Genomic DNA, 25,525 nt, shown 5'->3' on the forward strand with positions numbered 1-25,525 from the left:
CCACAGCCACAAGCGGATCAGCAGGCCCCCAGCCCACCCTCCCGCAACCAGGGACCAGGGTACAGATGGAGCAGGCAAGGGCAGCCTGCAGCAGGACCCACCAGAGGAAGTGCCAGGCCAGCCCCTGCTGGGACATCTCAGGGCCCAGGGCCCCACAGGCAGGCCCCCCAGGTGCTGAGTATCCGCAGAAATCACCCCTGGCTGCCATTACCTTCACTGTCGGAAACCACGCAGTGGGAATCATCCAGGATGTAGCCCTCCTCACGCTTATATGCGTGGGCCCGAGGTCCGTCCTTGACATGCTCCTGGACATCAGGCATGGAGTGGCTGGAGCAGAACTGTGGGCAGGTATCCCCACCAGGAGGGAGGGGCCCTCCGGCAGGGCGGGGCCTCCCCAAGGGGCTGACAGGGCTCTCCTCTTCAGAGGCCTGGCTCCGCATGGGGGGCCGTGCCCGGCTGTGGGCCATACTTAGGGATGAGGGCTTGGGGCCCGCTTTTTGAAGTCGCTCCACAGCCTCCCGTTCCCTTTCATACCCCTTGCCCCTGCCGCTGAAGTCATGGCTGGACAGCTTCTCCCCACTGTATGTAGAAGGTGCCCGGGGCCGGCTGCTCCCACCATAAATGCGGTCATCCTCCTCTACTGCGTCCCGGCTGGACATCCCATAGTATCTCTGCTGCTCATACACGTTCTTCTTGAGCCCATAGGTGATTTCATCCTGGAACTTCCTGCTTCGAGAGACCAGGCTGCTGCTGACTGCAGGTGAGGGGTAGGACGCCAGGTCTGACTCCACATCCTTGGCCTCTTCAATAGGTGAGAACTTGGAGATCTTTTGCTCCATGCCCTGCTTCCGGTGCTTGCTGCGCTTTGAGGAGATGGCAGCTGGAGCCAGGCTCTTGGAGGGATGCTTGGGCCCCATGGGCCCTGGACCATACTTCTCTGTGCGAGCCCCATGTCTGTAGTCACTGTCACCGTAGTAGTGGGTACTGGTTGGTCGACCATTGCTCTCCATGCTCCGGTGATGGCCACCCTTGCTGCGGGGGTCGTACGAGTCCTCCTCAGATTCCTCCTCCCCTCTGGCATAGCAGCAGGGCAGTGTGGGCCCCTCAAGGACACCTGGTTCTCCAGGCTCTTTCCCTGGACGCCCACTGCTGCCTGGCCCCAGGGGCTCCAGCCGCTGGCTGTCAGGAGCAGTAGAAGTGCTGTCCTTGGTCAGTTCACTGATATCGTCAATCATTACATAATTTCGAGGAACGTTCTGCTCCAGATTGGTATAGTGTGAGTCAGAGGGGTAGGTGGGGGCTGGGCTGTGGCTCACACTGCCACGGTCACCAGCTCGGGGAAGCTCAGGGACCTTGCCCTGCTCATAGCCACTGCTCACTGTTGGGCCACTGTAGCCAGTTTCAGAAGGGGCCGAAGACATGGCCACAACGGGGCTGGCGATCACCTCATAGTTGGTGGGCACCTTCTGCTCCAAGTCGGCTAGCGATGTCTGCCGTGGCTTCTGCGGGGGGGCACGGCTATCAGCGGGAACTGGAAAAAGGGTGCTCTGTGTAGTTTGCATGGGTGTTTGGCCTACATAATGGCCTGTGGGACGGAAAGCCTGCTGGTTTGGCAGGCCAGGCTCGGCTGGGTAACTGGTGCCAGGAGGAAAGGCAGGAGCAGCTGGGTATGTGCTGGGGCCAGGGTAGGAGGGGGCCTGGTGGGCTGGGAATCCGTTCTGAGCTGGCCCACCACTGCCTGCAGTGTACTGTGGGGCCAGAGGCTGAAAGCGGGGCTGCTGGAAGGCAGTGGGACCAGAGGGGGTGGTAGGAGCAGCGGCAGTGGCAGAGAAGTCCACATACTGGCCGGAGGGAGTAGTGCAGCCCTGGAGCCGCAGCTGGTTGAGCTCGCTGTCCGACAGGTAGTCACGGTGCTCACCAAGACCACGCAAGGGTGGGTAGTCACGGCCACCTCGGTCTTTGGCCAAAGACTCTTTGCGTTGTGTGATACCTAGCTCCAGGTACTTGAGCTTGGCGTCAATCTCCTTCTCCTCCTCATCCAACTCCGCCTGCTTCTTGCGCAGCTTGGTGGACTCATGCTCCACCAGCCGCAGGTCCCGGTCCAGCTCCCGGAGCAGGCTGGCCTTGGTAGTAGGGACAGCGGTGGGCCCCGTCAGCCCTCTCTGCAGCAGGCTGGCTGCATACAGCTGTGGGGTGGCCTGGCCAGCCAGGGGAAGGTGAGCCTCCTCTGGAGGGGGGCTGGGCAGTGTCCGCTTCACCTTGCGGACCAGGCTGTTGGGTGGCAGCGCCGACACCTGAGACAGAGGGAAGGGTGGGCAGCACTGAGACCCAAGGTGTGGTGACTTAATGGGGTGTGGGGTAGCAGAACCCAGGCCTGGGCTGGGGCAAGAGCTGGGTTCCACCCTGCTGGCACCCTGATTTACCAAGCAGCCTGGAGGCCTACCCTGCCCACCCATAGGCTTTGGTTTCTTTGCCATGGAAGGAAGATCTGTGATTATTTTACAGCCCTTCTCTTTCCCAGAGCTCTGGGAAGTAGGAGGGTAGGGGCAGATTCCCTTCATGCTGATGTCCTATACTGGCCCAGCACACGGCTTCGAGAACCCCTGCACATCTCCAATGGGCCTGTCACCCTCTGCTTCACATTGAGGTGAGGAGAGTACAGCTGTGGTTCTGGGTTTGGGGCCTAGCAGCTGACAGGGGTTGAGATCAGTGGAGAGTATGAACAGGAGGGGTGGAGTGGAAAGGGTCCTGGGCTCGCCAGGCTCCCTAGAGGATCACAGGAAGGGAAACATGCGGACTTTATGCCAGTCGTGGCAGGCTCTGAGTCTTATTCTGCCTCCTGCCCTAGTCCTCTCTAAAGTGACATGCTTCTCAGCGACCTGCCCACCCTCTTCCTCTAGTGCCCTGCAACACCCTCCGCCGAACTCTCTGGGCTGTGCTCTTGGGCTAGTCCCTAGCTCCCTGCAGGTCCCTCAGTCAACCTGCTATTCTCTGGAGCCACCAGTGCACCTCTAAGGCCTCTCCAGCCCTATCTCCAGCAGCATGGCTTCCTGGCCAAGGTTCCCTAACAGTGCCTGCAGTAGATGCTCTGCATTGCCTGAAGGTCCACGTTGCCTGGTGCTTCACTCCACCTTCTCAATTTTTCTCTAGCTCCTGGCATTCCCAGAATGCCCCATGCCCTTGGGTTTCAATGCCCTTAGAATTTGGGACCACCCAAATTCTAAAATATTCTGAGAAGTGACTCTTACAGGATTCTTACTTTTTACCTTGCCGATTAACTACCTAAAAGCTTCCCACCTACTTCCACCATATGTCATAATAAAAATTATAGCGTGCCACCAAAATCTCAGAGTGGGCCTTTTATGGAATAAATTTAGCTTTTTGAACCCCTTACTCTGTTTTCTCTTTTCTTATTTTGGCCACGCATCGTGAGTGCCTATCACGGCCTGGTCTCACATGACCAGCCCATGGGACCTCTGTGCCTGCAGTCAGGACCCCCCTGCCTCTCTGACCTGCCCTCCCTGCCAGCCCAGAGTCCTGATCCCACCCCCACCCCATATGGCCTGCATATACCAAGACTCTTCACTACCCAAGATCATCACCTCCACAACCCCAAACCAAGGCTCTACTTTTCTCCTCTGCATCACACCCTGAAAATGGGCAAATATACCTTACGATGCCTCTGCCAGGTCTCTTCCTTCAGCCCATCATCTCACATTCTGCCCAGGAAACTTTCCAAAATATCTGCTTTGTCCCATCTCACCGGCCTAAAACCTCCAGAGGTTTCCAGGGCCTTTAGGAAAAGCCCCCCTCCTCAGCCTGGCACCCAGTCATTGGCATTAGGCCCTCAAAACCCCCTATTCTCACCTCTGCTGCAGCCCACAGCCAAGCCACCTCTCACAGTCCCCATACATCACTGGCAAATAAAGCCACAGCCAGGGTTAAGTTTATGCTTCTGAATCCCTTATCCAGGGGAGCAGACAGGTGTGTAAAGAGATTTACTGAGGGCCAGGTAGGGGCAGGGAACACCCTGGGGCAGAGAGCACACTGCAGCCCACTGGATGAGCCTCTAGTGCCAGGCCACGGGGCCTGGGCTTCCCGTGTGGCAACAGAAACCAGGCCAGGACTGAGAGGCCAAGAGCAGCCCTGCGAGGTCCATGTGACTGATTTTCTTAGGAAACACCCATAGAATGAGGTTTGGAATGGAAGGGGTCCAGACCAGAAGTGAGAGCTGAAGAGGCCTGAAGGGGGAAGTAGCAGTGGCTGGACTAGGGACAGTGCTGGGAGGAGGCTAAATCTTCTAGTGGGGTTTGTGGCTGGAAGGCTGTGGGGGCCCATGTGTGTGTCTGTATCTGCCAGGCTGTCTGCAGGGCTGCAGGCTCTATCAGATGTGCACCAAGGAGCATCTGCCATTAACTCCTTCCCCTGGGCCTCTGGAGCCAGAGATGCCTCCACTCCCACCCCAGAAGAAGCCCCTCCCTGTGAGGGCCCCTTGGGCTAGGCAGAGACCCCTGTCCCACCCTGGAACAGCCCCTGTTCCCATACCTGGCTACCCAGTCCCCCCTGGTGCTGGTAGAGGGAGAATCTCTCTTTGGCAGACTCTTCAGCGGTGGGGCTGAGGGGCTTAGGGTCAGACAAGGACCGCTGCAGGGTCTTCATGGGGCGAGGCAGCGTCTGCTGGCGGAGAGCGCTGTCAGCTGTGAAGTGCTTCTGGGGACTCACGTGAGCCTTGTTCAGCCTCTCACTGGAAGCAAAGGAGGTGTCCAGGAGCCGGTGAGGGGACAAGGGTGAGACTGGTGAGTAGAGGACCTGAGGGGACTTGGGAGGCTGGCGGCTCATAAGCTGTGAGAGAGACTCTGGAGGCAGCTGGGCCTGGTACCCAATCTCCAGGGGATCTGGCTTCTTTTTTTCAAATCTGCCCAGAGGTCCTGGGGTAACAATCTGGATGCCGGGCAGGTAGGGGCTGATGGCAGTTGGCCCTACAAGCTGTGGCCCAGCTACACCCTGGGCCTGCCCGTCAGGTTCCGTCTGGCAGGCCAGGCTTTCCCCACGCCCAGTCTTCTCTGGAGCCGATATGTACCTGACGATCTCCACCTTGGGATCGGTGGCAGCTGTGATGTGGATGGCTGGAGAGACCCTGGGCAGCTGGTCAGGCTCCGTCTGCACAGAACAGTCACTGATAGTCTGGATGCCCACACTGCTCATGGCCCTCGCAGTGGCGGCAGCAGTGGATGACGAGGCAGTGGCATCGTGCTTGCTGTCAGAGCCTGAGTCTGAGTGGCGGGGAAGACGGGACCTGCGGCGGCGCACTGGCTGCTCCCACTCAGCACTGTCCTCGTCGTCCGTCTGCACACTGCAGTCAGTACTCCTCCGTGCCCTGCGTCGCCGGGTCAAGAGGTAGCGGCCCTCCCCATCCTCATCGTCTGTCTGCACGCTGCTGTCAGCAATCCTCCTAACCATGCAGGGCTCAGGTGCAGATTCTGGTTCACAGGCATCTCGCAGGCGTGGCATGGAGTGCCGCTTCTTGATGCCACTACGGCTGGTCTCCCATTGCTCCTCCGTTTGCAGTGACATGTCTGAGGCAGAGCTGGGGAGACCCCGGTGCAGCACAGGCTCACGAGGCTGCCCAGGTCCTTCAGGCCCTGCCATGGCAATGAAGGCTGCGTGGGTAAGAGGGGGCCAATACTGGCCGTTCTGGGCCAGCTCAGCAGCCGCTAGGGGAGGCCCTCGGCCAGGTGCTTCACAGGCTGCAGGGAAGGGAGCTTTCTGCCGCTGCTTCTGCTCCTCTAGCTGCTGCTGTAGCTGCTGCTGCAGCTGCTGGATCTGCTCCAGCTGCAGACGCTGCTGTGCTAGCTGTTCCCGCTGCAATGCAAATTGAGCCTGGCGCTCCTCTTGCTGCTGCTGCAGCACATGGTGCTTAATGGTCTGCAGCTCCTGCAACTCCCGCTGCACCAGCAGCTGCTCCTCCTCACGGTGCCTCTGCAGCTCCACACGTTCACGCTCTAGCTCCTCTTGCAGCCGAAGTTGTCGCAGCTTCTCCAACTCCACCCGCTCCCGCTCTAGCTGGAGCAGCTGCTCCTGCTGCTTCCGCTGCCTCTCCTCCTGTGATACTTCCTCTTTCTCGAGCCCTGGCCGGCTGAGGGCCCCAGTGCCACCTCCAGGAGCAGCATCTGCTGGTGGCTTCTGGCCAGCTAGTGGGGCAGGAGCTGGGGCTCCTGCCTCCTTAATGGCAGCAGGGGTTGTTGTGGGAAGAGGCTCTTCCCGTGCAGCCCCTGCTGGCATCTCTGGCCTTGGAGGGCCCCCAGCCCCAGAGGCCTTGGCAGCAGCAGGTTTCCCCAGATAGACAGGACCCTCTGCAGGTGGAACACTGGAAGCAACGGGGAATCTACTTGGTGCAGGATATCGGTACAGCCCTGTGGGTCCAAGAGGTACCCGGGGGGCAATCATGGGCACACGTGTCAGACTGGTGAGTGGCACAGCTGTGACTCCACCAGATGCATAAGGCCTGTACATGCCACCACGCACCATGGGCCGCAGGACTGAGGCAGGCTGGGTGGTGATGGGCAGTGTTGCAGCAATTGGGGTGTTGATAGTCGAGTAGATCATGCCATCAGCTGCACGCACAGTGGCTGTGGATGGTAGCAGCTGTCTGATTGCTGTTCCATGGCCTGCTGCAGGCCCATACTGGGCCAAGTTCCCAGGACTTGGGTGGCCCTCTGGAAAGGTGGGGTTACCAAGGAGTCCAGGTCTGAGGGGAGCCAGACTCTGTGGAGCACTGAGCCCAGGCCCATGCTGGGACTGGTACTGTACAAGGTCAGGGCCACCACCACCACTGCCATGCCGCCCACCATACTGGTCCATGGAGTTGAGGGCAGCGCACATGCGACTGATTTCACGGGCTGTGGTGGCACTGTACTGGGCCAGGCTGGCCTCCTGGAAGCCAACTGTGTCTCCCCGTGGGCCGTACCTGTGGTCTGAGTAGATGTTTGACACTGAGCTATAGCGCCGCATGGGAAGTGGGTGAGCCAACAGGTCTGTAGGATGACGCAGGTCCGTGAATGAGCCATACTGCAAGCCCTGCCCTAGGTAGCGTCCATCTGCAAAGCCCAGGCTGTAGGAGTGCTTCAGTGAGCTGAGGTCCACAGCCGAGTCTCGTCCAGGGCCCTGGAAGAGCTGCCCAATCCTCTGGGCATGGTAGTTGAGGCCAGCCTCAGCCAAATTGGTGTCAGACATGGAGGAGTACAACCTACCAGGCAGGCCCTGTGGGTAGGGCCTCTGCTCCTCATGAGGCCCAGGCCCCACAACCCCCTGTGCCCGGTAGGTGAGGGGCTCAGGAGGCTCAGGGTCCTGGGGACCATAGAAGGGGCCACTGCTTTGCCCAGGTGGGGCAGCATCTGCCATGCTCTTCTCAGGCGCACTAGGGGCGGGGTGGAAGGTGCCAGTGCAGCTGCTCCCAAAGGGGAGCTTATAGACCATGTCACAGCATGCCAGTTGGCTCTCAGGCCTCATCCCTGTGAGGTCCAGGGCACCCGCAGGCTCCTCAGGGAGCAGCGTGGTCACAGTGCCAGCTGTGCCCTCTCCCATCTGCACCACCACTGTGTGTGGCTTCCTGACACCTGGCAGAGCATGTGACCGAAGTTCTGCAGGGGTAGCCCGGTGGGGCTCAGCACCAGGCTCTGGCACTGGGCCTGGCTTGAGGCCAACACTCTGGGCGGTGCCTATCTGAGTGATTAAAACATCCCTTCTGGCCAGAGGTGCTACTTGGTTGGGCAGGTTATATCTGGCAAGCTTGGCCTCCCTGGGTCTTCCCCGGGGCCCACTTCGGTATGGGGCTGTTTGGACAGCCTGCTCTACTTGTTTGACCTGGGCCAGGCACACGGGGCTACCTCCACCCTGGCCAAAGTCAAGGCGGCTCTGGTAGGGGTCTCCATAGACCACAGGCTGCTTTTGTTGAGCCATGAGCACAGACGAGGCCATGGTGATGCTCACGGTGGTGGCAGTGGCAAGGAAGGTATGGGTCTGCTCCTGGGCATTGAGATTGATAACCAAAGGCTGCACGGCGGTCGACTGCCGTCCTGGGATTGGATCTAGGGCAAGACCATACTTCCTCGCTTCCACGGCAAGAGAGGTGAGGTCCATGCCCTGGTCAGTGAGGATGATGGGCGTGGGCTTGACAGCTGTACGGAGGTCTACTACTGCAGTGCCAGGGGGCCTGGGGCCTGGCTCAACCCTAGACGTCCCAGGGACAGAGGAGATCCGGCAAAGGGAGATGTTCTCAGCAGGGAGGGCACCCCAGCCATATAGTGCCAGGTGCCCATCCACACCAGCACTGGGTGCCCGTGGAAAGCCAGGTAGCCCAGGTGGCTCTGGGGGTAGCTGAGACACACTCGGAGGTGTTGTCTGGCTGTAGCTATGGGTGGTGGGCTGGGTTTCAGTAGGTGAGCAGAGCGGGGAGGTGGAGGCATTGGCATGTACCATCCTGGTCTGGCTGGAGGCATCTGATGCCAGCGTGATGACCATAAAGGGAGCCTCCTGTGAGGACTCCTGCCACACCAGGCGAGGGGTGCTTGGTCGATGTGGTGTTTGTGTGCCCTGGGCTACCATAGGTGATGGGGTGGGGGCACCAGGACTCCGTGGCCTGTCCGAGGCAGGGGCTAGACTTGGTGTCTGTGTAGAGAACTCTGCTGTGGCCCTTTGGCCCAGCTTGCCAAGGGAGAATGTGGGACTCTCTGAGGGGGAAGATGGGGAGAGAGGTGGGCTGGAGCTTGCAAAGTAGGAATATGCCCGGGAAGGCTGAGGAGTGCCACCCTCACTGTCACTTGCACTCAGTGGCTTCTCTCTGGCAGCCCATCCAGCTGCAGCAAGGCCACTGGGGACCTGGGGTAGATCCTCAGTTTGGGACCCATAGTTTGCAGTGGTTGGGCTGTGTCCATAGCTATGGCCTGTGGAAGACGGTGAAGGACTACGCTCGGAGCCTGCTGGGGAGGCTGGAGTCATATATCCTCGTGGCAGCCCTGCTGGACAAGGAGCCACAGCTGTGGTGGCTGGGGTCCCAGGGCCCTGGGACAAGGGCATGCCTGCCTCCTTGGAGGCTGAGCTGGGGGAGGCAGGAGAGCTGTGCAGCTTGAGGGGGTCCTGAGGCTCCTTTGCAAAATGCTGAGTGACACGGACATCGGGAATAACTCGGCCCCCGCTGCTGTCCAAAGAGGTGGGGGTGGAGAAGGACACAGGGGCAGCGAGCTGGGTGGGACTGGTACCAGGAGTAAGGGGGCCACCATTTTGCTTCATCGGGTCCATGTATGCACTCTCAGCATTCAGAAACTGCTTCTCCTTCTTTTTGTCCTCAGCAAAAGCCAGGTCTCGTGAGGAGGCCTGCCGCATGCGAACTATGCTCTGTGACGTCTGAAGAATTTCTTCGTACACGGCTGCTCCCAGGCTGGCTGGTGTGCCCTCTGTGGCAGGCTGAGCAGCCCGGCCATAGTCACGGTCTGCAGTGTCTTGATATTCGAAGGAGCCTGGGCCCCGGGGGCCTGTGGGCTGAGAGGGGCCACCATGGGGTCCCCGGGCCCCTGGCGCCTGGCCCTGCTGCCTCTGGAGCAGCTCGGCTTTGCGCATCATCTCCTCATAGGCTTCCTCAGCGCTCTTGAGGGGCCGTCCGGAACTGGGAGTGGTGGAGCTGCCAGAGGGTGTCTCGGTTGGTGAGTAGAGGGACATGAAGGTGGGCAGGTTGTACTCACTGCCTGACTTGTAAAGCCGGCTGGGGCCACCATCCAGGGCCTCAGCCTCAGAGTCAAGGGAGGGTGAGGGCGAGTACTCAGAGCAGGAGGAGCGGTGCAGCTCCTCCATCTCAGCTGCCTGCCTCAGCTCCTCCGTTGGGGAGGCATCCTCAATGGGTGACAAGTTACTGGGTGGTGTCTTGGAGCGCTCTCGCCTCCGCTGGGCACGTAGTTCTTCCTTGTCCCGCCGGGTCTTGCGGGCCGTGCTGCGGATGCGCTGCTGCTCCACTTCCCGCATCTTCTCCTGCTCACGCAACAGCTCCTCTTCCTCCCGCAGCTCCTCTTCCTCCGAGGAGTCCTCAATGGTGGGCAGCAGGGGTCCATGGGAGCGGTGCCGGGCCTTGCGCTGCTGCTTTGCTTCTTCCAGGCGCTGCCTGCGGCTGGGGCTGCTGTCACTGTCTTCCTCTAGGGAGGACAGAGAGGTGGGAGAGGTGCCCGAGGTATAGCTGGGTGTGGAGGCAGGCAATGTAGAGGAGTGCTCACCACGGGAGCGGTCCTCAGGGGAGCCTGTCAGGCTCTCCATCTCCAGCTCGGGCTCCCGGTCCAGACTGGGGTCAGGGCCTTGGCCCAGGTCCAGCTCATGGCCATAACTTCCCGTGCTGTTGAGCTCAATGGTCTTGAAGCGACGGAGCCCACCCTGCAGGGTCCCACTGCCATCAGTAGCCTCTGCTGTGCCTCCTTCGGGGAGCAGCTCCTCATAGCCCGTGGTGGCATTGTGGGGCAGCCGCCTCTTGGGTAGTGCTGCTGGTTCTTGGCTAGGCTCAGGCCTGGGTCTGGGGCCGCCCTTCTGGGTGCCATGCTTGGCCAGGCCATGCCCGGAGGTGGCAGTGTCATCCTCCTCCAGGTTGTCTTCCTCAGCACTCATCTCCAGAATCTGCCGTCGCATGAACTCCTCATCAGTCAGTTCTGCTGCCCTGGCTGGGGGCTGGGGTGGAAGAGGGGACAGGCCACCTTCACTGCTGTCCTCCACATAGTCATGCCTCAGTTGGCTGCCAAAGTCATCTGAGGACTCGGCAGTGTCCTGCTGCTCCCTCCGGCGCCTCCACTCGACAGAGCCTTCCTCTTCCTCCAGGATGTCCTCCAGCTCTTCATCAGAGTCAAAGGCCTCAGGCGTGATGGACAAGGAGTGGGGCCGCTGCTTCTGTTCCTCGCCAGTACTGCTGCAGGGTGGCTTGCTCCGCTCACCACTGGGGGCCAGGCCCTGGGCCTCCAGCAAAGGCCGCATGCTGCTCCCCACCTTGTGGATCTCAGAGGGGCTGGGTGGACATGGCCCTGTCACCCCTGCACTGTCCAGTTGTTCCACCTCCTGCTGCACAACTCCTGTGATCTCACTCTGGGAGCTAGAGATGCCGTCGGAGGAATAGCCTGTGTCACTGAGGCTCTGTGGGCTCCGAGACAGGTCTTGAGAGTAAGGCTTGCCCACCAGGTCCTGCAGCAGGGTGAAAAGCAGATACTGACTCCCCATGGCAAAGCTTGTGGTGGGATCCCAACCCTCCCTGTCAATCCCAGGGCCCCAGGGAAGAGTCCTTCCATTTCTCAAGGGCTTGCCACCCACCCTAGCTCCCTTTTGCCTTGAATAACCTGAAAGTTCCATGGCAAGCCCAAACCAGCCCTTGGTCTTCAAAGAGAAACTTTACTAGATCAAAGGGTATCAAAGCCCAGCAAAGCATCTAACAAGATGCCATACGTAGCCTCAAACTCACAGTCTTCAAGACTGCAAGAACCTCATCTAGACTTTCCTTCTGCTGGGGTGTCCCTTCCCTCCTGTGTGGCCCCAAGGCACCTGTCCTGGGCCTATAGCTCGGCCACCCAGGAGGCAAGCCTTTCCATAGACTGTCCTGTCTGAAAGCTAAGGTCCCTGGAAAATGAATGGGACTGACCTCCACCTCCCCACCCTTGGGGGCTTCTGGAATGGCCTTGATGACAGGGGTGGCAGGTTCGGCCCTCCTCACCCCACTCTTCACTTTAGGAGCCCCAGGGGTCGGGGTAGTCTCTGGAGGTGGCTTCGGCATGGGCTCAGCTTTAGTGGGGGCTCCAGTCTTCTTTTCCAGGGCACTGCTTGGGGTCTTGCTAGGTTCAGAAGCCCTGAGGGGCTTGGCCTGGGGGCTGGCCTTGGTGGGTAGGGGGCTGGCCTTGGTGGGTAGAGGGCTGGCTTTGGTGGGTAGAGGGCTGGCTTTGGTGGGTAGAGGGCTGGCCTTGGTGGGCAGAGGGCTGGCCTTGGCGGGCAGGGGGCCTGATGGCTGGGCCAGCCCCTGTGGCCCTTTCTGCTTCAGAGGGGATGTTCCAGATGCACGGTGAGGGGCCCCAACAGGGGGTTGCTGTGAGGTGGGCAGTGGCGGGGGGGTCGGCTCTCCCAGGCTGCCCTCCAGTAGCCGCTTGGTTTGGCAGTTCAGACAGAGCCACTCTGTTTTCTGCAAGGAAATGGGAGAGGAGGTTGATGAAAATTACAAAGATACTGAAGAACTCAAAGAATATTTCCATGGCTATTTCTGTAACCTGAGAGAGGAGAGAGGCTTTCAAGTCATGACACCGAAGACATAAGGAGAAAGACTGATCAGTTTACTGCCCCCAAATGACAAACTTCCTTATCCTTAAGATGAACATGTACAAAGTCAAAATGCAAGTAACAACCCAAAGAAGAGTAATTTCCTTAACTGACAGAGAACTTTTCACCCATCCAGAAAAGGGAGAGAACTGTGGGGGACGGGAGGGCCTAGCCCTAAACATAAGGGGAAGCTGCGGTCTCAATCTGAGAGAGCAAACAGTGCCTAGCGGGCTGGTATGGAGTCCAGCAGTTGATTACCCTCGCAGAAGTGCCTCCCAGCTCTTAGGTCTGACTCTATCCTTACCCAGCTGAGGAGGGGTACCCTTTAGATGCCCTACATATATATACTCACTATGTTCCCTGCACAGCCCAGCCCTAACACCACTTCTGACTCCCTTGGACCTTCTCTGATGCTCAATGTGTCTCCACACAAAACCCCATGAGGCAGTAAGTGCTGGCCACTGGCCAGGCCCTGGGCTTACTTGGCCTAGCAGGGTCCACCCACAGAGGTGCCTGGGGAGAATGCTGGATAGGTTAAGACCAAGCCCCAGAAGAACAGAACATGGGAGATCACAGAGCCCAATCCAGGAACCCTAGCTCATATGCCCCCTGCATCACCTGTGTACACAATGGAAATTCCCCTGTGGAAAGGACTGTGAGATGGCAAAATGACCCTGGAGAGATGGCAGGGCTACAGGCAGAGACCAAGAGAGAGAGCTCTGGAAATGAGCAAACAGCCCCTTCCCCAGCCCTAGGGTCAGCATGATGGGTTTAGGATCTAGGTCCAGAGAGTGGGCTGGCCCAAGGCGGTGCTGCCCTCACTCCACTTTGGAGCCCTGTACATCCATCCCATGTTAGCCCTCTCAAGTTTGGTTATCTGCTCTAGTCCACCTTGGTGGCTTGGCAAACCCATCTCTGGCCTGCAAACTCCACACAGAAGCAACAGTCTAAATGAAGCAGGGCACCTTGGAAGGGTGGTCTGGATGGAGGAGGCACCTAATGCTAAGTGCTCTGACGGAATGCTGGAGAGACCTGCTTGGCTGAGCCCAGAGGCCTAGCCCTCAGCAGAGATGCTACCTGCGATCACATGCTCCCTGGGGCTTTGCTTCTTCATACGCTTATTCACGGAGACAGCCAGGCTGCAGGTTGCCTGGCAGGCCCTCTTGCTCCTGGCTCTGCTATAGTAGGCAGTGAGGAAGGAAGATAAGGCAGGAAGAGGAGGGTGAAGTAAGAGCTAAAAATAAACATTGTCCTGGCTGCTGGAGGCCCTTCCCAAGCCCTCTGGGGGTGGGGAAGAAGGGTACAGCACACTGGGGCTGGTAGGAGTAGAGCCAAGGGAGACCTGTCCTAGGCCCAAGTCTTCTGGGGAATGAGAATCAGGTGGAAGGCAGGCCATGTAGAATCTCTGTGCCTGGGGGATGGGACACAGCTGCTGGGGTCCCAATTTCTTTATTCATTCTATTCTCATTTTCCCCAACTCCAACATACCCCTACCTCCATCCCGATCGTTCATTTCCTCATTCTTCCACTCACTTCCATTCCCCAACTTCAGTGTTCGTTACTCATTCATCCGCCCAGTCATTGCACAGCCTTCTCATTCTCTGCCTCGCCCAGCCCATGCCAGCCCCAGTCCTTGGGAAGTGCTGCCTGCTTACTCCTTTGCTTGGCCTCTTTGACAAAAGGGCAGGGGATGGATAATGGGGTGGCTCTGTTGACTACTTCTACTTCACCTCCCTCTGTCCAGCTCCTTTCTGGGGCAGGAAGGCACAAATCCTCCAAGGACAATCATCACCAAACGGTGGGAGAGGCAGGTGTATATGCCTTCAGATGGAGCTCAGTTGTTCAGGGAATCACTATTTAGGGTGAAGAAGGGGAAATGAGATGACTGAGTTACTGGGGTGCTCTCTAGGCATGTGAGAGCTGCTGCCTTCTGGGATCACTGGCCATTTGCCTTGTGGGCCAGGACACATCCTGCACTGTCTGCCATCATCTAAATGAACCTGAAGTCCACATAATCTTTTCATGTGTGGAGCTGGCTTACATGCCAGTATGGTTATGGTGACATCATTCCAGTCAACACCCTATGGCCAGCTCCCTGGCCCTACACACCCTCAGCCACGTTGCCAGACCAGGGGACCGTGAATGAGAACTCCAGAGAAAAGGATGCCCAGAGGTCATCCTGGAGGACACTGGACCACAGGGATGGCCATCACTGGTGCTGCTGTTCCTCTCCTGACTCTGCAACCCTGCATCTCCCTATCCCTGGACATGCCTAAGCTCCTTCTTTCTGGGCCTCTTCTTCCCATAAGAGAAACCCTCCCTGGTGTTCCCAGTGTGTATCCTTGTGGCTGAGCTGTACCTCCCTCACCTCCCAGGACCAAATGTGTTCATTCTCTCTAGGGCATCCCTCATGATACCAAGAGCTTGCACTGGCCACAGGGTCCATCCACACCCAGATAGGAGCTCGTGGGGATGCTTCCTTTTTCACACAGAGACACTCTTTCAGGACACTCCTGTTCCAATACCCTTAAGCTTAAGAGCTGACTGTGTCAGGCCTTGCATAAGCATCTGAGGTATAGCATCTAACCTGGTTCTGTCCCTAAGAGGGAGTATTGTGGCCCCCATTCTACATGGGAGGCAACAGGGCCTCTGGCCTGGTGCCCCTACTGCAACCCCTGCCCCAATAAGCAAGCCCAGCCCCACGTATCATGGGTGCAAAGTATTTTGCCCAGGGAGGCCTGACTTGTCAAGAACACAGCCAGAATTCTGGTAATTATGATAAGAAACTGGTAATGTTACTGTGACAATTCCAATTCTACTAATTTCTTCACAAACTCTATTTTGAACTGAAAGTCAATTAAAAATTAAGCCAGAGGGTAGTATTATCCTTCCAAAAGATAAATAGGTAAAAAAAATTGGAACCAACAACTCTTAATTATGAAATGACTCACTAAATAGCACTATGGTTATTTTTTTCAGAGGAAACTTCGAAGGGGAAAAGGACCCAGTTTTACTCCCTCCTCTATTGTGTGCTCTGAGCTCCCAATCTAGAAAGAAGAAAGATTTTTACAGCTCAGAAATGTTCAGGAAAATTTCCAACCTATGGGGAAAATTCCCAACCCATTGGCCCAGATGGTTGACTCTGGCCTAAGGTGGAGTCCTGGGAAGGTCTAACAGGCCTGTGGGGAGCTATGAGTGAGGCTCTACTAGTCTGTCCTTACTTTGTATACAGAGACACAGCACAGTCATTCTTGAGCTGGCAAGGTCCAGAGAGAGACAGGTATGGCAGACACATCCTTAGGACCCAGAGAAGGCCCTGCTGGCCTTACCATCTCACTCCCAAGGCAGGGTAAGTGTCTCTGGCAAGTGCTGAGAAATCAGAAACCACTAACCAAGAACACACAAAGTAGGTCACAAGGAAGCACAAAATTGCTCAGGACGCCAAGTGGCCGTTGGCTGAGGTAAGATCCAAGACAGCCCATGGCCTGGTTAGGGTCCTCAGTGAAGAAAAGCAATGGGGGACACATCAACAATGGCCCCTCTCCACCAGCCCCTCGAAAGACCCAAGGCAGGTGAAGTCGCACAGAGGTTTTAGTCATCGTGTGGGTAAGGGAGGTTAAGGATGAAAGGACTAAGGTTGTCACCGTGGGTGGGAGAGGAGAGGTCAGATTCTTCTAACAGTGGGGAGGCAGAGCTGGCAGAGCTTGATCCATGGAGCAGGTGCAGAAGTGAGAGAGGAGGAGGGGAGGATGACCCTGGCTGCTGGCTTGCGTGTCTGGTGGTGGATGGTGGCATAGTCTCTATGGTGGGAACCATGGGAGGGGCATTATGGCCGCCTGCCCACACCTTCCCCAGAAGGACCGCAGGCCTTCTGGGGACAATAGCATTGACAGGGAGAGCTATGAGAAAGGAGTTAGAGAGATTTCATCACCCTTGACTGCTGTCAGGAGCAGCCCAGGCTGGGGATGAGGTAGGACCAGGGCTAGGACAAGGACATCTCCCAGCTTTGCTTTCAGGCTCATGGGATCCATCAGACCTGTGGAGACAAGAGTGGTCCTGGCTAATGAGGGGGCAGCGGAGCAGGAGATGGAGACAGCAGGAAATCATGGGGGGTGTGATGGGGGGAACAACGGCCATCAAAAGACAGAAGCTCCAGGGTCCAGGAAAGCCAGAACCAAGCAGTTAATGAAAGGCCTAGGTCAGAATCCAGACACTTCATTTCAGTGTGCAACTAAAACTCTTCTGTTTGGGCAGAATCAGCAATTCCTGTGGCCTGGCCCAGGGGCTGCCAAGAAGAGCTGTCAGGAATATTTATGCTCCTGGACAGAGACAGTTTTCCCCTCCCCTTCATGCACATTCTGCTTAATAAGGAAATGTGGGCTGGGAGGTCTCTTGGGGACAGGAGTCCTCCAGGCCAGACCAACTCAGGAGTCCACTGGGGTTCACAGTCCCTCAGTGTCAGGGTGCCTCACCTGACCGGCAGTGAGTTTATGCCTGGAGGTCTCTGGGAAGAGCAACCAGCTAGGGTTCTCCTGGTCTTGTGGTGACATCCTGGTGCACCCTTCCCCTGAGCCAGTGAGGCAAACTGTGGCCAGTGAGCCACCAGACCTAGAGCTTGGAGAGTTGGCTTTGTGGTGCCTAGAAGACCACATGGGTGCCACGTGAGGAGGTCAATTGTCTTGTTCAAGAGTGCCCTTCCCTGCATATTGGAAAGCATGGCCTTTGGTGGCCAAAGTAGTCTTCCTACTCACCCTGGGCTCCCATGGGGACTCCTCTGGAGGCCTGGCCCAAAGGAAGTCAGAACAAGGTGCCACAGAGGCCATGGAAACACCGTGCTCTCCTCTCTTGTCTCATCCTGGGCCAGTGATAGTTTGCACTCTGCACACCCCTGCCCCACTATCAGCTACAAATGGCTCAGCCCAAGAGACCAGAGACCTCAGGTGGCTGCCCATGTGCAAGAGCCAGGGCCTTGCCTCGAACAACTCCTAATATGGCACGGCTGGGAAACACATTCACCTATCAAGACTGAGGGCACTCTAAGGAAGCAGACACACTAAGCTATGCCTAAGGCAGCACGGTAGGGGTGGCCCTGGGCCGGGGAGAGTGAGCCACAGGACTGGGGGAGGAGCAGAAGCAACATCTGCTCCTGGCCCAGGCTGGTCCAGTTCTGCCAGGGCACCTTCATCTTCTGAGCCTCTTGAGCTGGACTCCAGGCTTCGAGGGAACACTGAACCTTACACTGGGCCTCCTGCTCCCTCCCACCTAGCACTGCACAGTACCCAGTGCCCTTCTCTGGAGCAGAGTCTGCGGAGAGAATGGCCCCAGCTTTCTGCCTCAAACCATCCTGTGGGAAAGAGGAGCATCTCCGAGCATCCCCACAAGCAGTCTAAGGAGAGCCCAGGCCCAGCCTGGGTAAAATATGTGGACCAAAGGCTGTGACTTTGACAAGTAGATGTCAACACTTATGACCTCAGAAGAGACAATCAAGGTTGAATACCAGCTAGCTGGGCTAGAGCCTGGGCAGTGGGACATGCCCTGCCCCATCGTGAGAAAGCCCCCACCCTACCCTGGACATGGGACACAACCCTCTGCCCCATGGCCGTTCAATCCCTACTGCTGTGAGGGTCACAGATCCATGGCAGTGTTGGACCTCCCCCTCTGAGCAGGGGAGGTTGGTGTCTTTCATTAGGGACATGCCATGGTAGCTAGAAATGGGGAGGCCAGCTCAGGGACTCTGGGATCAGCCTGAGGGCACTAGTCAGAGTTAGCAGGCACAATTACGCCCAACTACTGTGCCAGTTAGTTCTCTGAGTGAAAGTTAGTTGTGAGTAGAACTGGGGCCTGAGGTAGGAACAGGAAAGGGAATGCAGTCCCTCTATAGTATTAGTTGTGCAGGGGCTGCCCTGTGGCTGCTGCATGCCCAGTACTCTTCCTGGTTCCCATACCACCCACTACCCCAGCCCGGTCTCTCATCAAGTCTCAAGGGAGCATGCTTGGTCCAGCTCTTACCTCCACCAGGTGGGGTGTTGGGTTGAAGCCACACAGGTTGCACACCTGGAGCTTGCAGGTGGTACACGTGTTATAGTTGGCTGGGCTCTTGCTCCCCACGTTGAGCTCAGCTTGGCACAGTGGGCAGGTGGCCCTTTCCTTCGGCATGGTCTTTGGCTTGGCAGCAGCCTTCGATGCTACCTGGTGTTCTGCTTTGCCATGCTTTGGACTGGTTGTTCCCCCAGTTTTCGCCAGAGCTCCAGGCCCAGATCCAGGACCTGTTCTAGCCCCAGGTTCAGTTTTGGCTCCAGGTGCTGGCCCAGGCCCGGGCACTGAGCCCAAGGGTTTTGGGCCAGCCTCCTTGCTGGCATCACTGAAGACAATCTTGGGTGTCCCCTTGCTGGGGGCAGGCTGGCCCTGGGTGTCAGCCTCGGGCTGCACAGACATGAGGGTGCTCGCCTGGGTTAGCAGCGATGCGCCGAGGCCGAAGAGCTTACCAGTGAGGCCCTCCTGGGTCTGCTCGGCGGCACCAAGCCCAGTGGGCACTGCGGTGGCACTTTTGGCTGGGGCCTCTCCTGCAGGTGGCCTGGGCTCAACTGTGGAAGGCTTGGTGGGTTGAGGGGGCTGAGGAGACACCCTCCCCACCTCTGGAGGGGCAGCTGCTTGGGCAGACCCCGGCACTGAGGTGGCCCTGGCTGTCTCAGCCTGGCAGGAGCCAGGCTGTGGTCCTCCTGGGCCCCGAGGTCTCTCTTGCTCTGGCTTCCCCTGGGGCTGTTTGGCAGGGGAGTGTGCAGGAGACAGGGCTGGGGAGTGCAGCTGCTGCTGGCTCTTGGAGCGAGGTGCAGTGGTCATGTCCATTCCCAGAGCCCTCTGCATCTGACAGTTCAGACAGAGCCACTCCTTCACCTGAGGAGAGAAGCAAAATAGTCAGCAGGGTGGCCAGGACTGGCAGTACTCATGGCCCAGGTCAGTGCAGGCTCCACAGCAGCCAAGGGCACTCCTAGCACAGGCAGGAGCACCAAGCCCTGCTCAGGCATTTCTGGGTTGCCAGGGGGCAGGGCTGAAGGACAGATGGCATTCCCCTACCCTCTAGGAGTTGCCAGGTATATGGAGCAGAGCAAAGGTAGTCCCATCCCCCCGCCCCACCTCCAACCACCAACCCACTGCCTGCCATACGCTCCTGCTTGAGAGTCCTCCCCACCGCCCCCTGGCTGTGCCTCAGATCTGTGCACCCCAACCTCCTGCTTGGATGAACCCAATAGCCTTCCTTCCCCGGCTTCCCCCTTCAGGCCATTTGCACACAGCAACCAGACTGATCTTTTAAAACCTAACCCAGGAGGAAAGGCATGGCCCTAGAACAGTGCCTGTACACAATGGGTGTTCAGTAAAAACTTGCAGAATGAATAAATATGTGAAGAGTAACACGTGGGAGAAGGAGGCATAGAGAATAAAAAGAAACCAGAAAGAGAGAAAAAAAAAAGAGAATAAAAAGAAACCATGATTCCCATTCTGAAGGAGCTCAGAGTCTAGCTGAAAAAAGATGATATGGAATGAAACATCTTGAGAGCAAAATAAGTGAGGGAAAAGTAATGCAATGTAAGTGACTGATGTTAAGTAGAATTTTTAAAAGCCTTTTTTTCCCCCTTAAGGAAGATAGCTTTTTAAAGAAATGGGATAATTCATGCCTCCAGAGCAAATGAGATATGTGCCGCTATCCATGTAATAAAAACACGTAACTTCCCTCTGTCATTAGCCCTGTGCAGGGATGGGCACGTGACCTGGCAAACAGAGCCAGTTAGCACCTTCTGTGTTATTTGGTAATGAACAACAGGAGAGAGGGTCTTGTTTCCTTTTCCTTTGGATTATTAATCAGAAGGATGTAGCTTTGGAGCAGTAGCAGTCTTTCCCAACATGCAGAGAGACACTAAGAACAACGTCAATAGCCGGGCGCGATGGCTCACACCTGTAATCCCAGCAGTTTGGAGGCCGAGATGGGCATATTATGTGGTAAAGAGATCAAGACCATCCTGGCCAACATGGTGAAACCCTATCGCTACTGCAAATACAAAAATTAGCTGGGCGTGGTGGTGGCATATGCCTGTAATCCCAGCTACTCAGGAGGCTGAGGCAGGAGAATGGCTTGAACCTGGGAGGCAGAGGTTGCAGTGAGCCAAGATCACACCACTGCACTCCAGCTTGGCAACAGAGCAAGATTCCATCTCAAAAAAGAAAAAGAAAAGAAAAAAAAGAATGACATCAATAGATGGTAGGAAGAGGAGTCGAGGAAACGGGAAAGGAGTAGATCTGATGACTTCATTCCATTCCCTGGATCTGGCTATGCCCCAAGTCTACCCTTGGACTTCCAATTACATGAGCCAATATTTTTTCTCCAAAAAACCCACATGTGAATCAGAGCGTCTCACTAATAGGATCAAACCCTCTAAGTGGATTCCCACCACACCTTGGGAACTCTTTGGTACAACCCTGTGACCCACCCCAGCCTGCCCCTTTCTCTGGCCTCTTTTCTGCAATCTCCCCTTGGCTGTCTCACTGCAAACACACTAGGCTGTCTGCTCTGCCAGTAGTCCCCTGAGCTCATTTCTGTACTAGGGCCTTTGTACTCCTTATTCCTTCTGCCCACTGGCCCAGCTTGTTGTATAGATTTCAGATGAGGTATCACTTCCCCACCAGGGCCTCCTCTGGTCACATAATCTAAAACACTCTCTCTCCTTTGGCCAGGCACAGTGGCTCATGCCTGTAATCCCAGCACTTTGGGAGGCAGAGGCAGGAGGATCATTTGAGGTTAGGAGTTTGAGACCAGCCTTACCAACATGCTGAAGTCCCATCTCTACTGAAAATAGTTAAAAATTAGCTGGGTGTAGTGGTGAACACCTGTAATCTCAGCTACTTGGGAGGCTAAGGCAGGAGAATTGCTTGAACCCAGAAGCAGAGGCTGCAGTGAGCCAAGATCGTGCCACTGCACTCCAGCCTGGGCAACAGAGGGAGACTCTATCTCAAAACAAACAAACAAACAAATAAATAAATAAATAAATAAAAATAAAACACCCTCCGGGTACTCTGCATGAAATCAACCAGCTTATTTTCTCTATAGTGCTTATTCTTTCCCAAAGTGTCTACTAATTTGTTGTTTATGAGGTATCTCCTGTCCCCGCAAGTGGCCTGTGAGCTCTCGTTGATAGGTTGTTCCCAAGGCTTCACATAACATATAGTGCAGAGTAGGGCTCATTCCAAAGAGGCTTGCTTCATTCATCCTGGCAATTTGGTCAGGCGGGTCACAGCTCAGTAAGGTGGAAGCCCCAAGATCTGGTGCCTCAATAAAGAGGCTCCTCCTCATCAATCAGAGCCAAGGCTGTTTTCTGTCTGTGGTTGCAGCCAGAGGTTCTGAGTGCACCCAGATGGCCACCCAGTCATCACCAAGGGAAGGTGCAGTCTCATCCCTGGGGCAGAAGGCCTCTTCTATTCCCCCAGAAGCGTGGCTCTAGCCCTGCTCTCTGCCTTGAGGCCTCAGGGCTACTGCTGCAGCTTGACTTGCCATTTAGGGGGCCTGGGCTCAGGTGCCTTATCCCAGCAACCCAAGAGCAGCAGCCAAGAAGAGGGAGAACACTGCACTTTAGCGGGCACCCCCTTGTGTCAAGCACCACATAGGGCATGATCACAGGCATTCTCTCATTTTATCCTCACAGGAGAGAAAACTAAACTCTGAGACGTTTTAGGAACGTACCCTCATGGTTCCCTGGCTCGGAAGTGTTGCTGCTGGCAAGATCAGCCCTGACAGCTCTGCACAGCTCCTAGACCACAGCCTGGACAGCCTGGATCCTGATGCCTTCTACAGTCCTGCCTCTTCCAAAGGCCAAGTCAGGCTCTAGAAGTCAGCGCTGCAAACCCTGGCAGAGGCCCCTAAAGGTCAATCCCAGTTCTAGAAACTCTAAGAACGGTGATGTTGAAGCTGTGAGGTATGAAGCCATTCGCCTAGCTGGGAACCATTAACATACCCAGATGCTTTTTAAGAAGCAAAGCAGTTTTGTCTATGTTTGGGCAGAGAAAGCCACAGAGAAAACAATTTCAGTCCCTGAACCCAGTCTAAAGACCTCTTTAGAAAGGTGATTCTTAGGGCCGGGCGTGGTGGCTCACACCTGTAATTCCAGCACTGTGGGAGGCCGAGGCAGGCGGATCACGAGGTCAAGAGATCGAGACCATCCTGGTCAACATGGTGAAACCCCGTCTCTACTAAAATTACAAAAAATTAGCTGGGCATGGTGGCCTACGCCTGTAGTCCCAGCTACTCAGGAGGCTGAGGCAGGAGAATTGCCTGAACCCAGGAGGCGGAGGTTGCGGTGAGCCAAGATGGCGCCATTGCACTCCAGCCTGGGTAACAAGAGCGAAACTCCGTCTCAAAAAAAAAAAGAAAGAAAGGTGATTCTTAGGAAGGAGGGGCTCACTCCCATTAAAGTGGGAGTTCCCAAAAGCAGGCCACTTCTACTCATCCGGAGAGGGACACTGGAAGGGGATTACTCCCCAGAGGGAAAGCTCAGCCCCTGGTTCAGGGTGGCAGCCACAAATTCAGTTCTTGCCATGGGTGCCCAGCCCACACCCAAGATCTCATCTCTCTCATTCACCTGGCCACTGCAGCATGCCCTGAGGTGAGACTTCTTCCCGGAAAAGGGGATTTTGGAGGTAAGGCTTCTTATCCTGGGACTTTGGGGTGACTCTCCCTGGGGTTCTAAATCAGGCTCAACAAAGGCACGTGCCAAACCTCCTGCACTTACCGCCAGAACTTTCCTTTCCCCAGCCCCAGTTATCCAGGCTGTGGCACAGGCATCTCACCTAAAATAGAACTTCTCCAAGAAAAGGCTGAAACACCCCTCAATGACTCATCGCCCAGATGGGTGCAGCTATTTCTAGCCAGCCTCTTCCAGATGGTGAGGAACCTTGACCGCACCCTCCTCACAGCCCCTCCCAGGCTCAGGCCCAGCATGCAAGACCTCCTAAGGAGGACACTGGCTGAGGGAGTTCTCTGAGGCCAAAGAGACCTCCCCATCTCTGCCTCTCCCACAGATCCCCAGGAGTTTCCTGGAAGGAGCCCAACCTCAGCCTCTTCCTATCTGCTACAAGGCCCCCTCCATCTTCCAGGGGATGGAGGCTGTCCACGGGGTAGGGAGAAAGATGATAGCCGTGCACCCCAACCTACCTGCTCACCCAGCCTGGGTATACATGAATAGTCCTGTGGCAGACTCCCCTGGCTTGAGTACCAGCACGATTAGAGCCTTCCTTAGCTGCGCAGTGATGCCTCCTCATCAGGAGGTTGGGCCCAGAAGGCCCCCTGTGGCTCCTAGGCCTCTCCAAGCTGACTGTCCACCAGAATCAGAAGAGCTATGCTTCTACCAGTGTGACAAGAAGGCTCAGCTAGGGTTCTGCTGTCTAATACCTCCAAGACCCTGATCTGGCACATGGGCAGATGTACAGGCCAGCAGCCATTAGCCTCATGTCCCAGGAGCCTTCCTGGGGGTACCGTAAGGTGGACAGCTCTGCTGGACATTAGCTTCTATCAAGCTGACCCTTCTTGCCAGCAAGGAAGCCCATCTTGCCATCTCCAAGGATTGGTAGGCACCTCCATGGAAGCCTATGCACCCTAGCCCAGTAGGGGCCTGGATAGCAGCAAGGATGGGAAGGCTCAGTGCAGTACAAGGTCAAGAGGTTGTTTGAGGGGTAGGGGAAGCAGAAGCTACAGGAAGCCTTCCTACAGGCTTTGCAGGGAGCCACTGCCACCTGCTCTGCCATGAGTCTGCTAGTGACTTGAAAAGGCAGGGCCCTGTGGGCTCTGTGGCTCTGAGAGGACTTTCTCCCTCAGAAGAGTCTTTCTTAGCTGCTTCCTTACTCAAACTGTTCAGTGTGCAGAAGGGCAGCTAAGGTGGCACTGGCTACCAAGGATCCAGAGGCTTGGGGCCCAAGCTGGGGGCTGTATGAACCCTAAGTTGAATGAGGAGTTGTGATCTGTCTGCAATGGTCACTCCCTGCACATTCCTCCAATGGGCTCTGGAGCAAGGAGGGCAGCTCTGGGAAGAGCTTCTACATCTTCCCTGCAGGAACACTGGCTACAAAGAGTGTCTCAGCCCTCAAGAGTGGGACCCAGCCTTGCTTGCCATATCTGGCCCCAAAGGATGCTCACAGGGTGGAGTCTGCCTCACTGTCAACTCCATGGCTACCAGGAAGCTCTGAGAGCCCCCAGAAGTCACATGTTCTCTTCCCACTCCCCTCCCCTCACTCCCCAGCAGCAAGGAAAAGGAGGGCTGCAGACGTCAGTCAGCCTTTGTCCTGTGGAGAGCCCCAGCCCTACCAGGGAGAGCAGGCATTCAGTGTTTCAGATCACTCAGCACTGACATCACGCCTGATGCTGCATTCATGTTTTCCATTTTGGCACAAGTTGAAACATCACAGAAACAGCTCATAAAGGAGCCCTCCCTGCAGGTGCCAAATCTAGAGGTTCTTAGGAGGGCCCTACTGACTAGTGTAACTATATGCCTTTCTAGGCTATGAATCACTGGCCAGGTCTCAGCTGGAGAAACATACCTCCCCATGTCCCATAGATAACAAGGACAGGCCAATGTGCAGAAGGGCAGCTAAGGTGGCAGCTGTGAGGGAGGGAGCCAGGCCTGGCCTGGGTCCTCACACTGCTATAGCAATGGACATGTCACCTGCCCCATCTAGCACCTTAACTGTCAGCTGGCTGACCTCAGGCTTAGGAAGCAGGTACCACAGGATCCCAGTGGGCACAGTCACACTGATCCAGAGCTGGACCAGCCAGGTGAGGCCTGTGCCAATCTATCAGAGTCCTGAGGAAGGTCTTGGAAACCTACCCAGCATCTGAGGTCAAGATCTGGGGAATGGAGGGTGAACCTAATCGCTTCTTGGGGCTAGAAGGCCTCACTGGCTTGGATCTTCACAAAAGGGAGAAAATCCATTCCCTTGTTGATCCCTGAACACATCTGCCTCTCCGCCTCCAGTATTTCTCAACTCCTCCCACACTGCTCTAGACAGCCTCCCCTCCCTCCCAGCCCGATCCAGTGCACCCTGTAACGCACCCCGTCCATGACCTGCCAACTCACCTGCACCCTCCCCATACACGCTTCTCTTAGTCCCCAGTCACCCTCTCCAGGTGTGCCCTTGGACTAGCCTCAACTTCTCCTTAAAATCCCCA

At 56.5% G+C, this 25,525-nt stretch overlaps 1 protein-coding gene and 1 long non-coding RNA gene across 5 annotated transcripts in view; one reads left to right on the forward strand and one right to left on the reverse strand.

The window, feature by feature from the left end:
* BSN (bassoon presynaptic cytomatrix protein) overlaps positions 1-25,525 on the reverse strand; it is a 111,446-nt gene that overhangs the window by 8,853 nt on the left and 77,068 nt on the right. For 3 of the 4 annotated variants that reach the window (XR_001817829.2, XR_001817784.2, XM_017503645.2), the window contains exons 3-6: positions 18,331-19,215; positions 11,657-12,187; positions 4,546-11,205; positions 212-2,294 (exon numbers count right to left, since the gene is read on the reverse strand). Coding sequence is in view for 1 of the 4 variants with exons in the window: in XM_017503645.2 (XP_017359134.1) it covers positions 212-2,294; positions 4,546-11,205; positions 11,657-12,187; positions 18,331-19,215 (10,159 nt within the window). In the remaining 3 variants the exon portion in view is untranslated. The remainder of the gene's footprint in view (positions 1-211; positions 2,295-4,545; positions 11,206-11,656; positions 12,188-18,330; positions 19,216-25,525) is intronic. The other variant, XR_001817847.2, reaches the window with a different exon arrangement.
* LOC119473133 lies at positions 1,366-25,525 on the forward strand. Its single transcript, XR_005202334.1, has 4 exons — positions 1,366-1,455; positions 9,348-9,698; positions 22,014-22,430; positions 22,744-25,525. It is a non-coding gene; the product is annotated as an uncharacterized LOC119473133 (long non-coding RNA).

Source organism: Cebus imitator, unplaced genomic scaffold, assembly GCF_001604975.1.
Source record: "Cebus imitator isolate Cc_AM_T3 unplaced genomic scaffold, Cebus_imitator-1.0 Scaffold0, whole genome shotgun sequence".
Lineage (NCBI taxonomy): Eukaryota > Metazoa > Chordata > Mammalia > Primates > Cebidae > Cebus > Cebus imitator.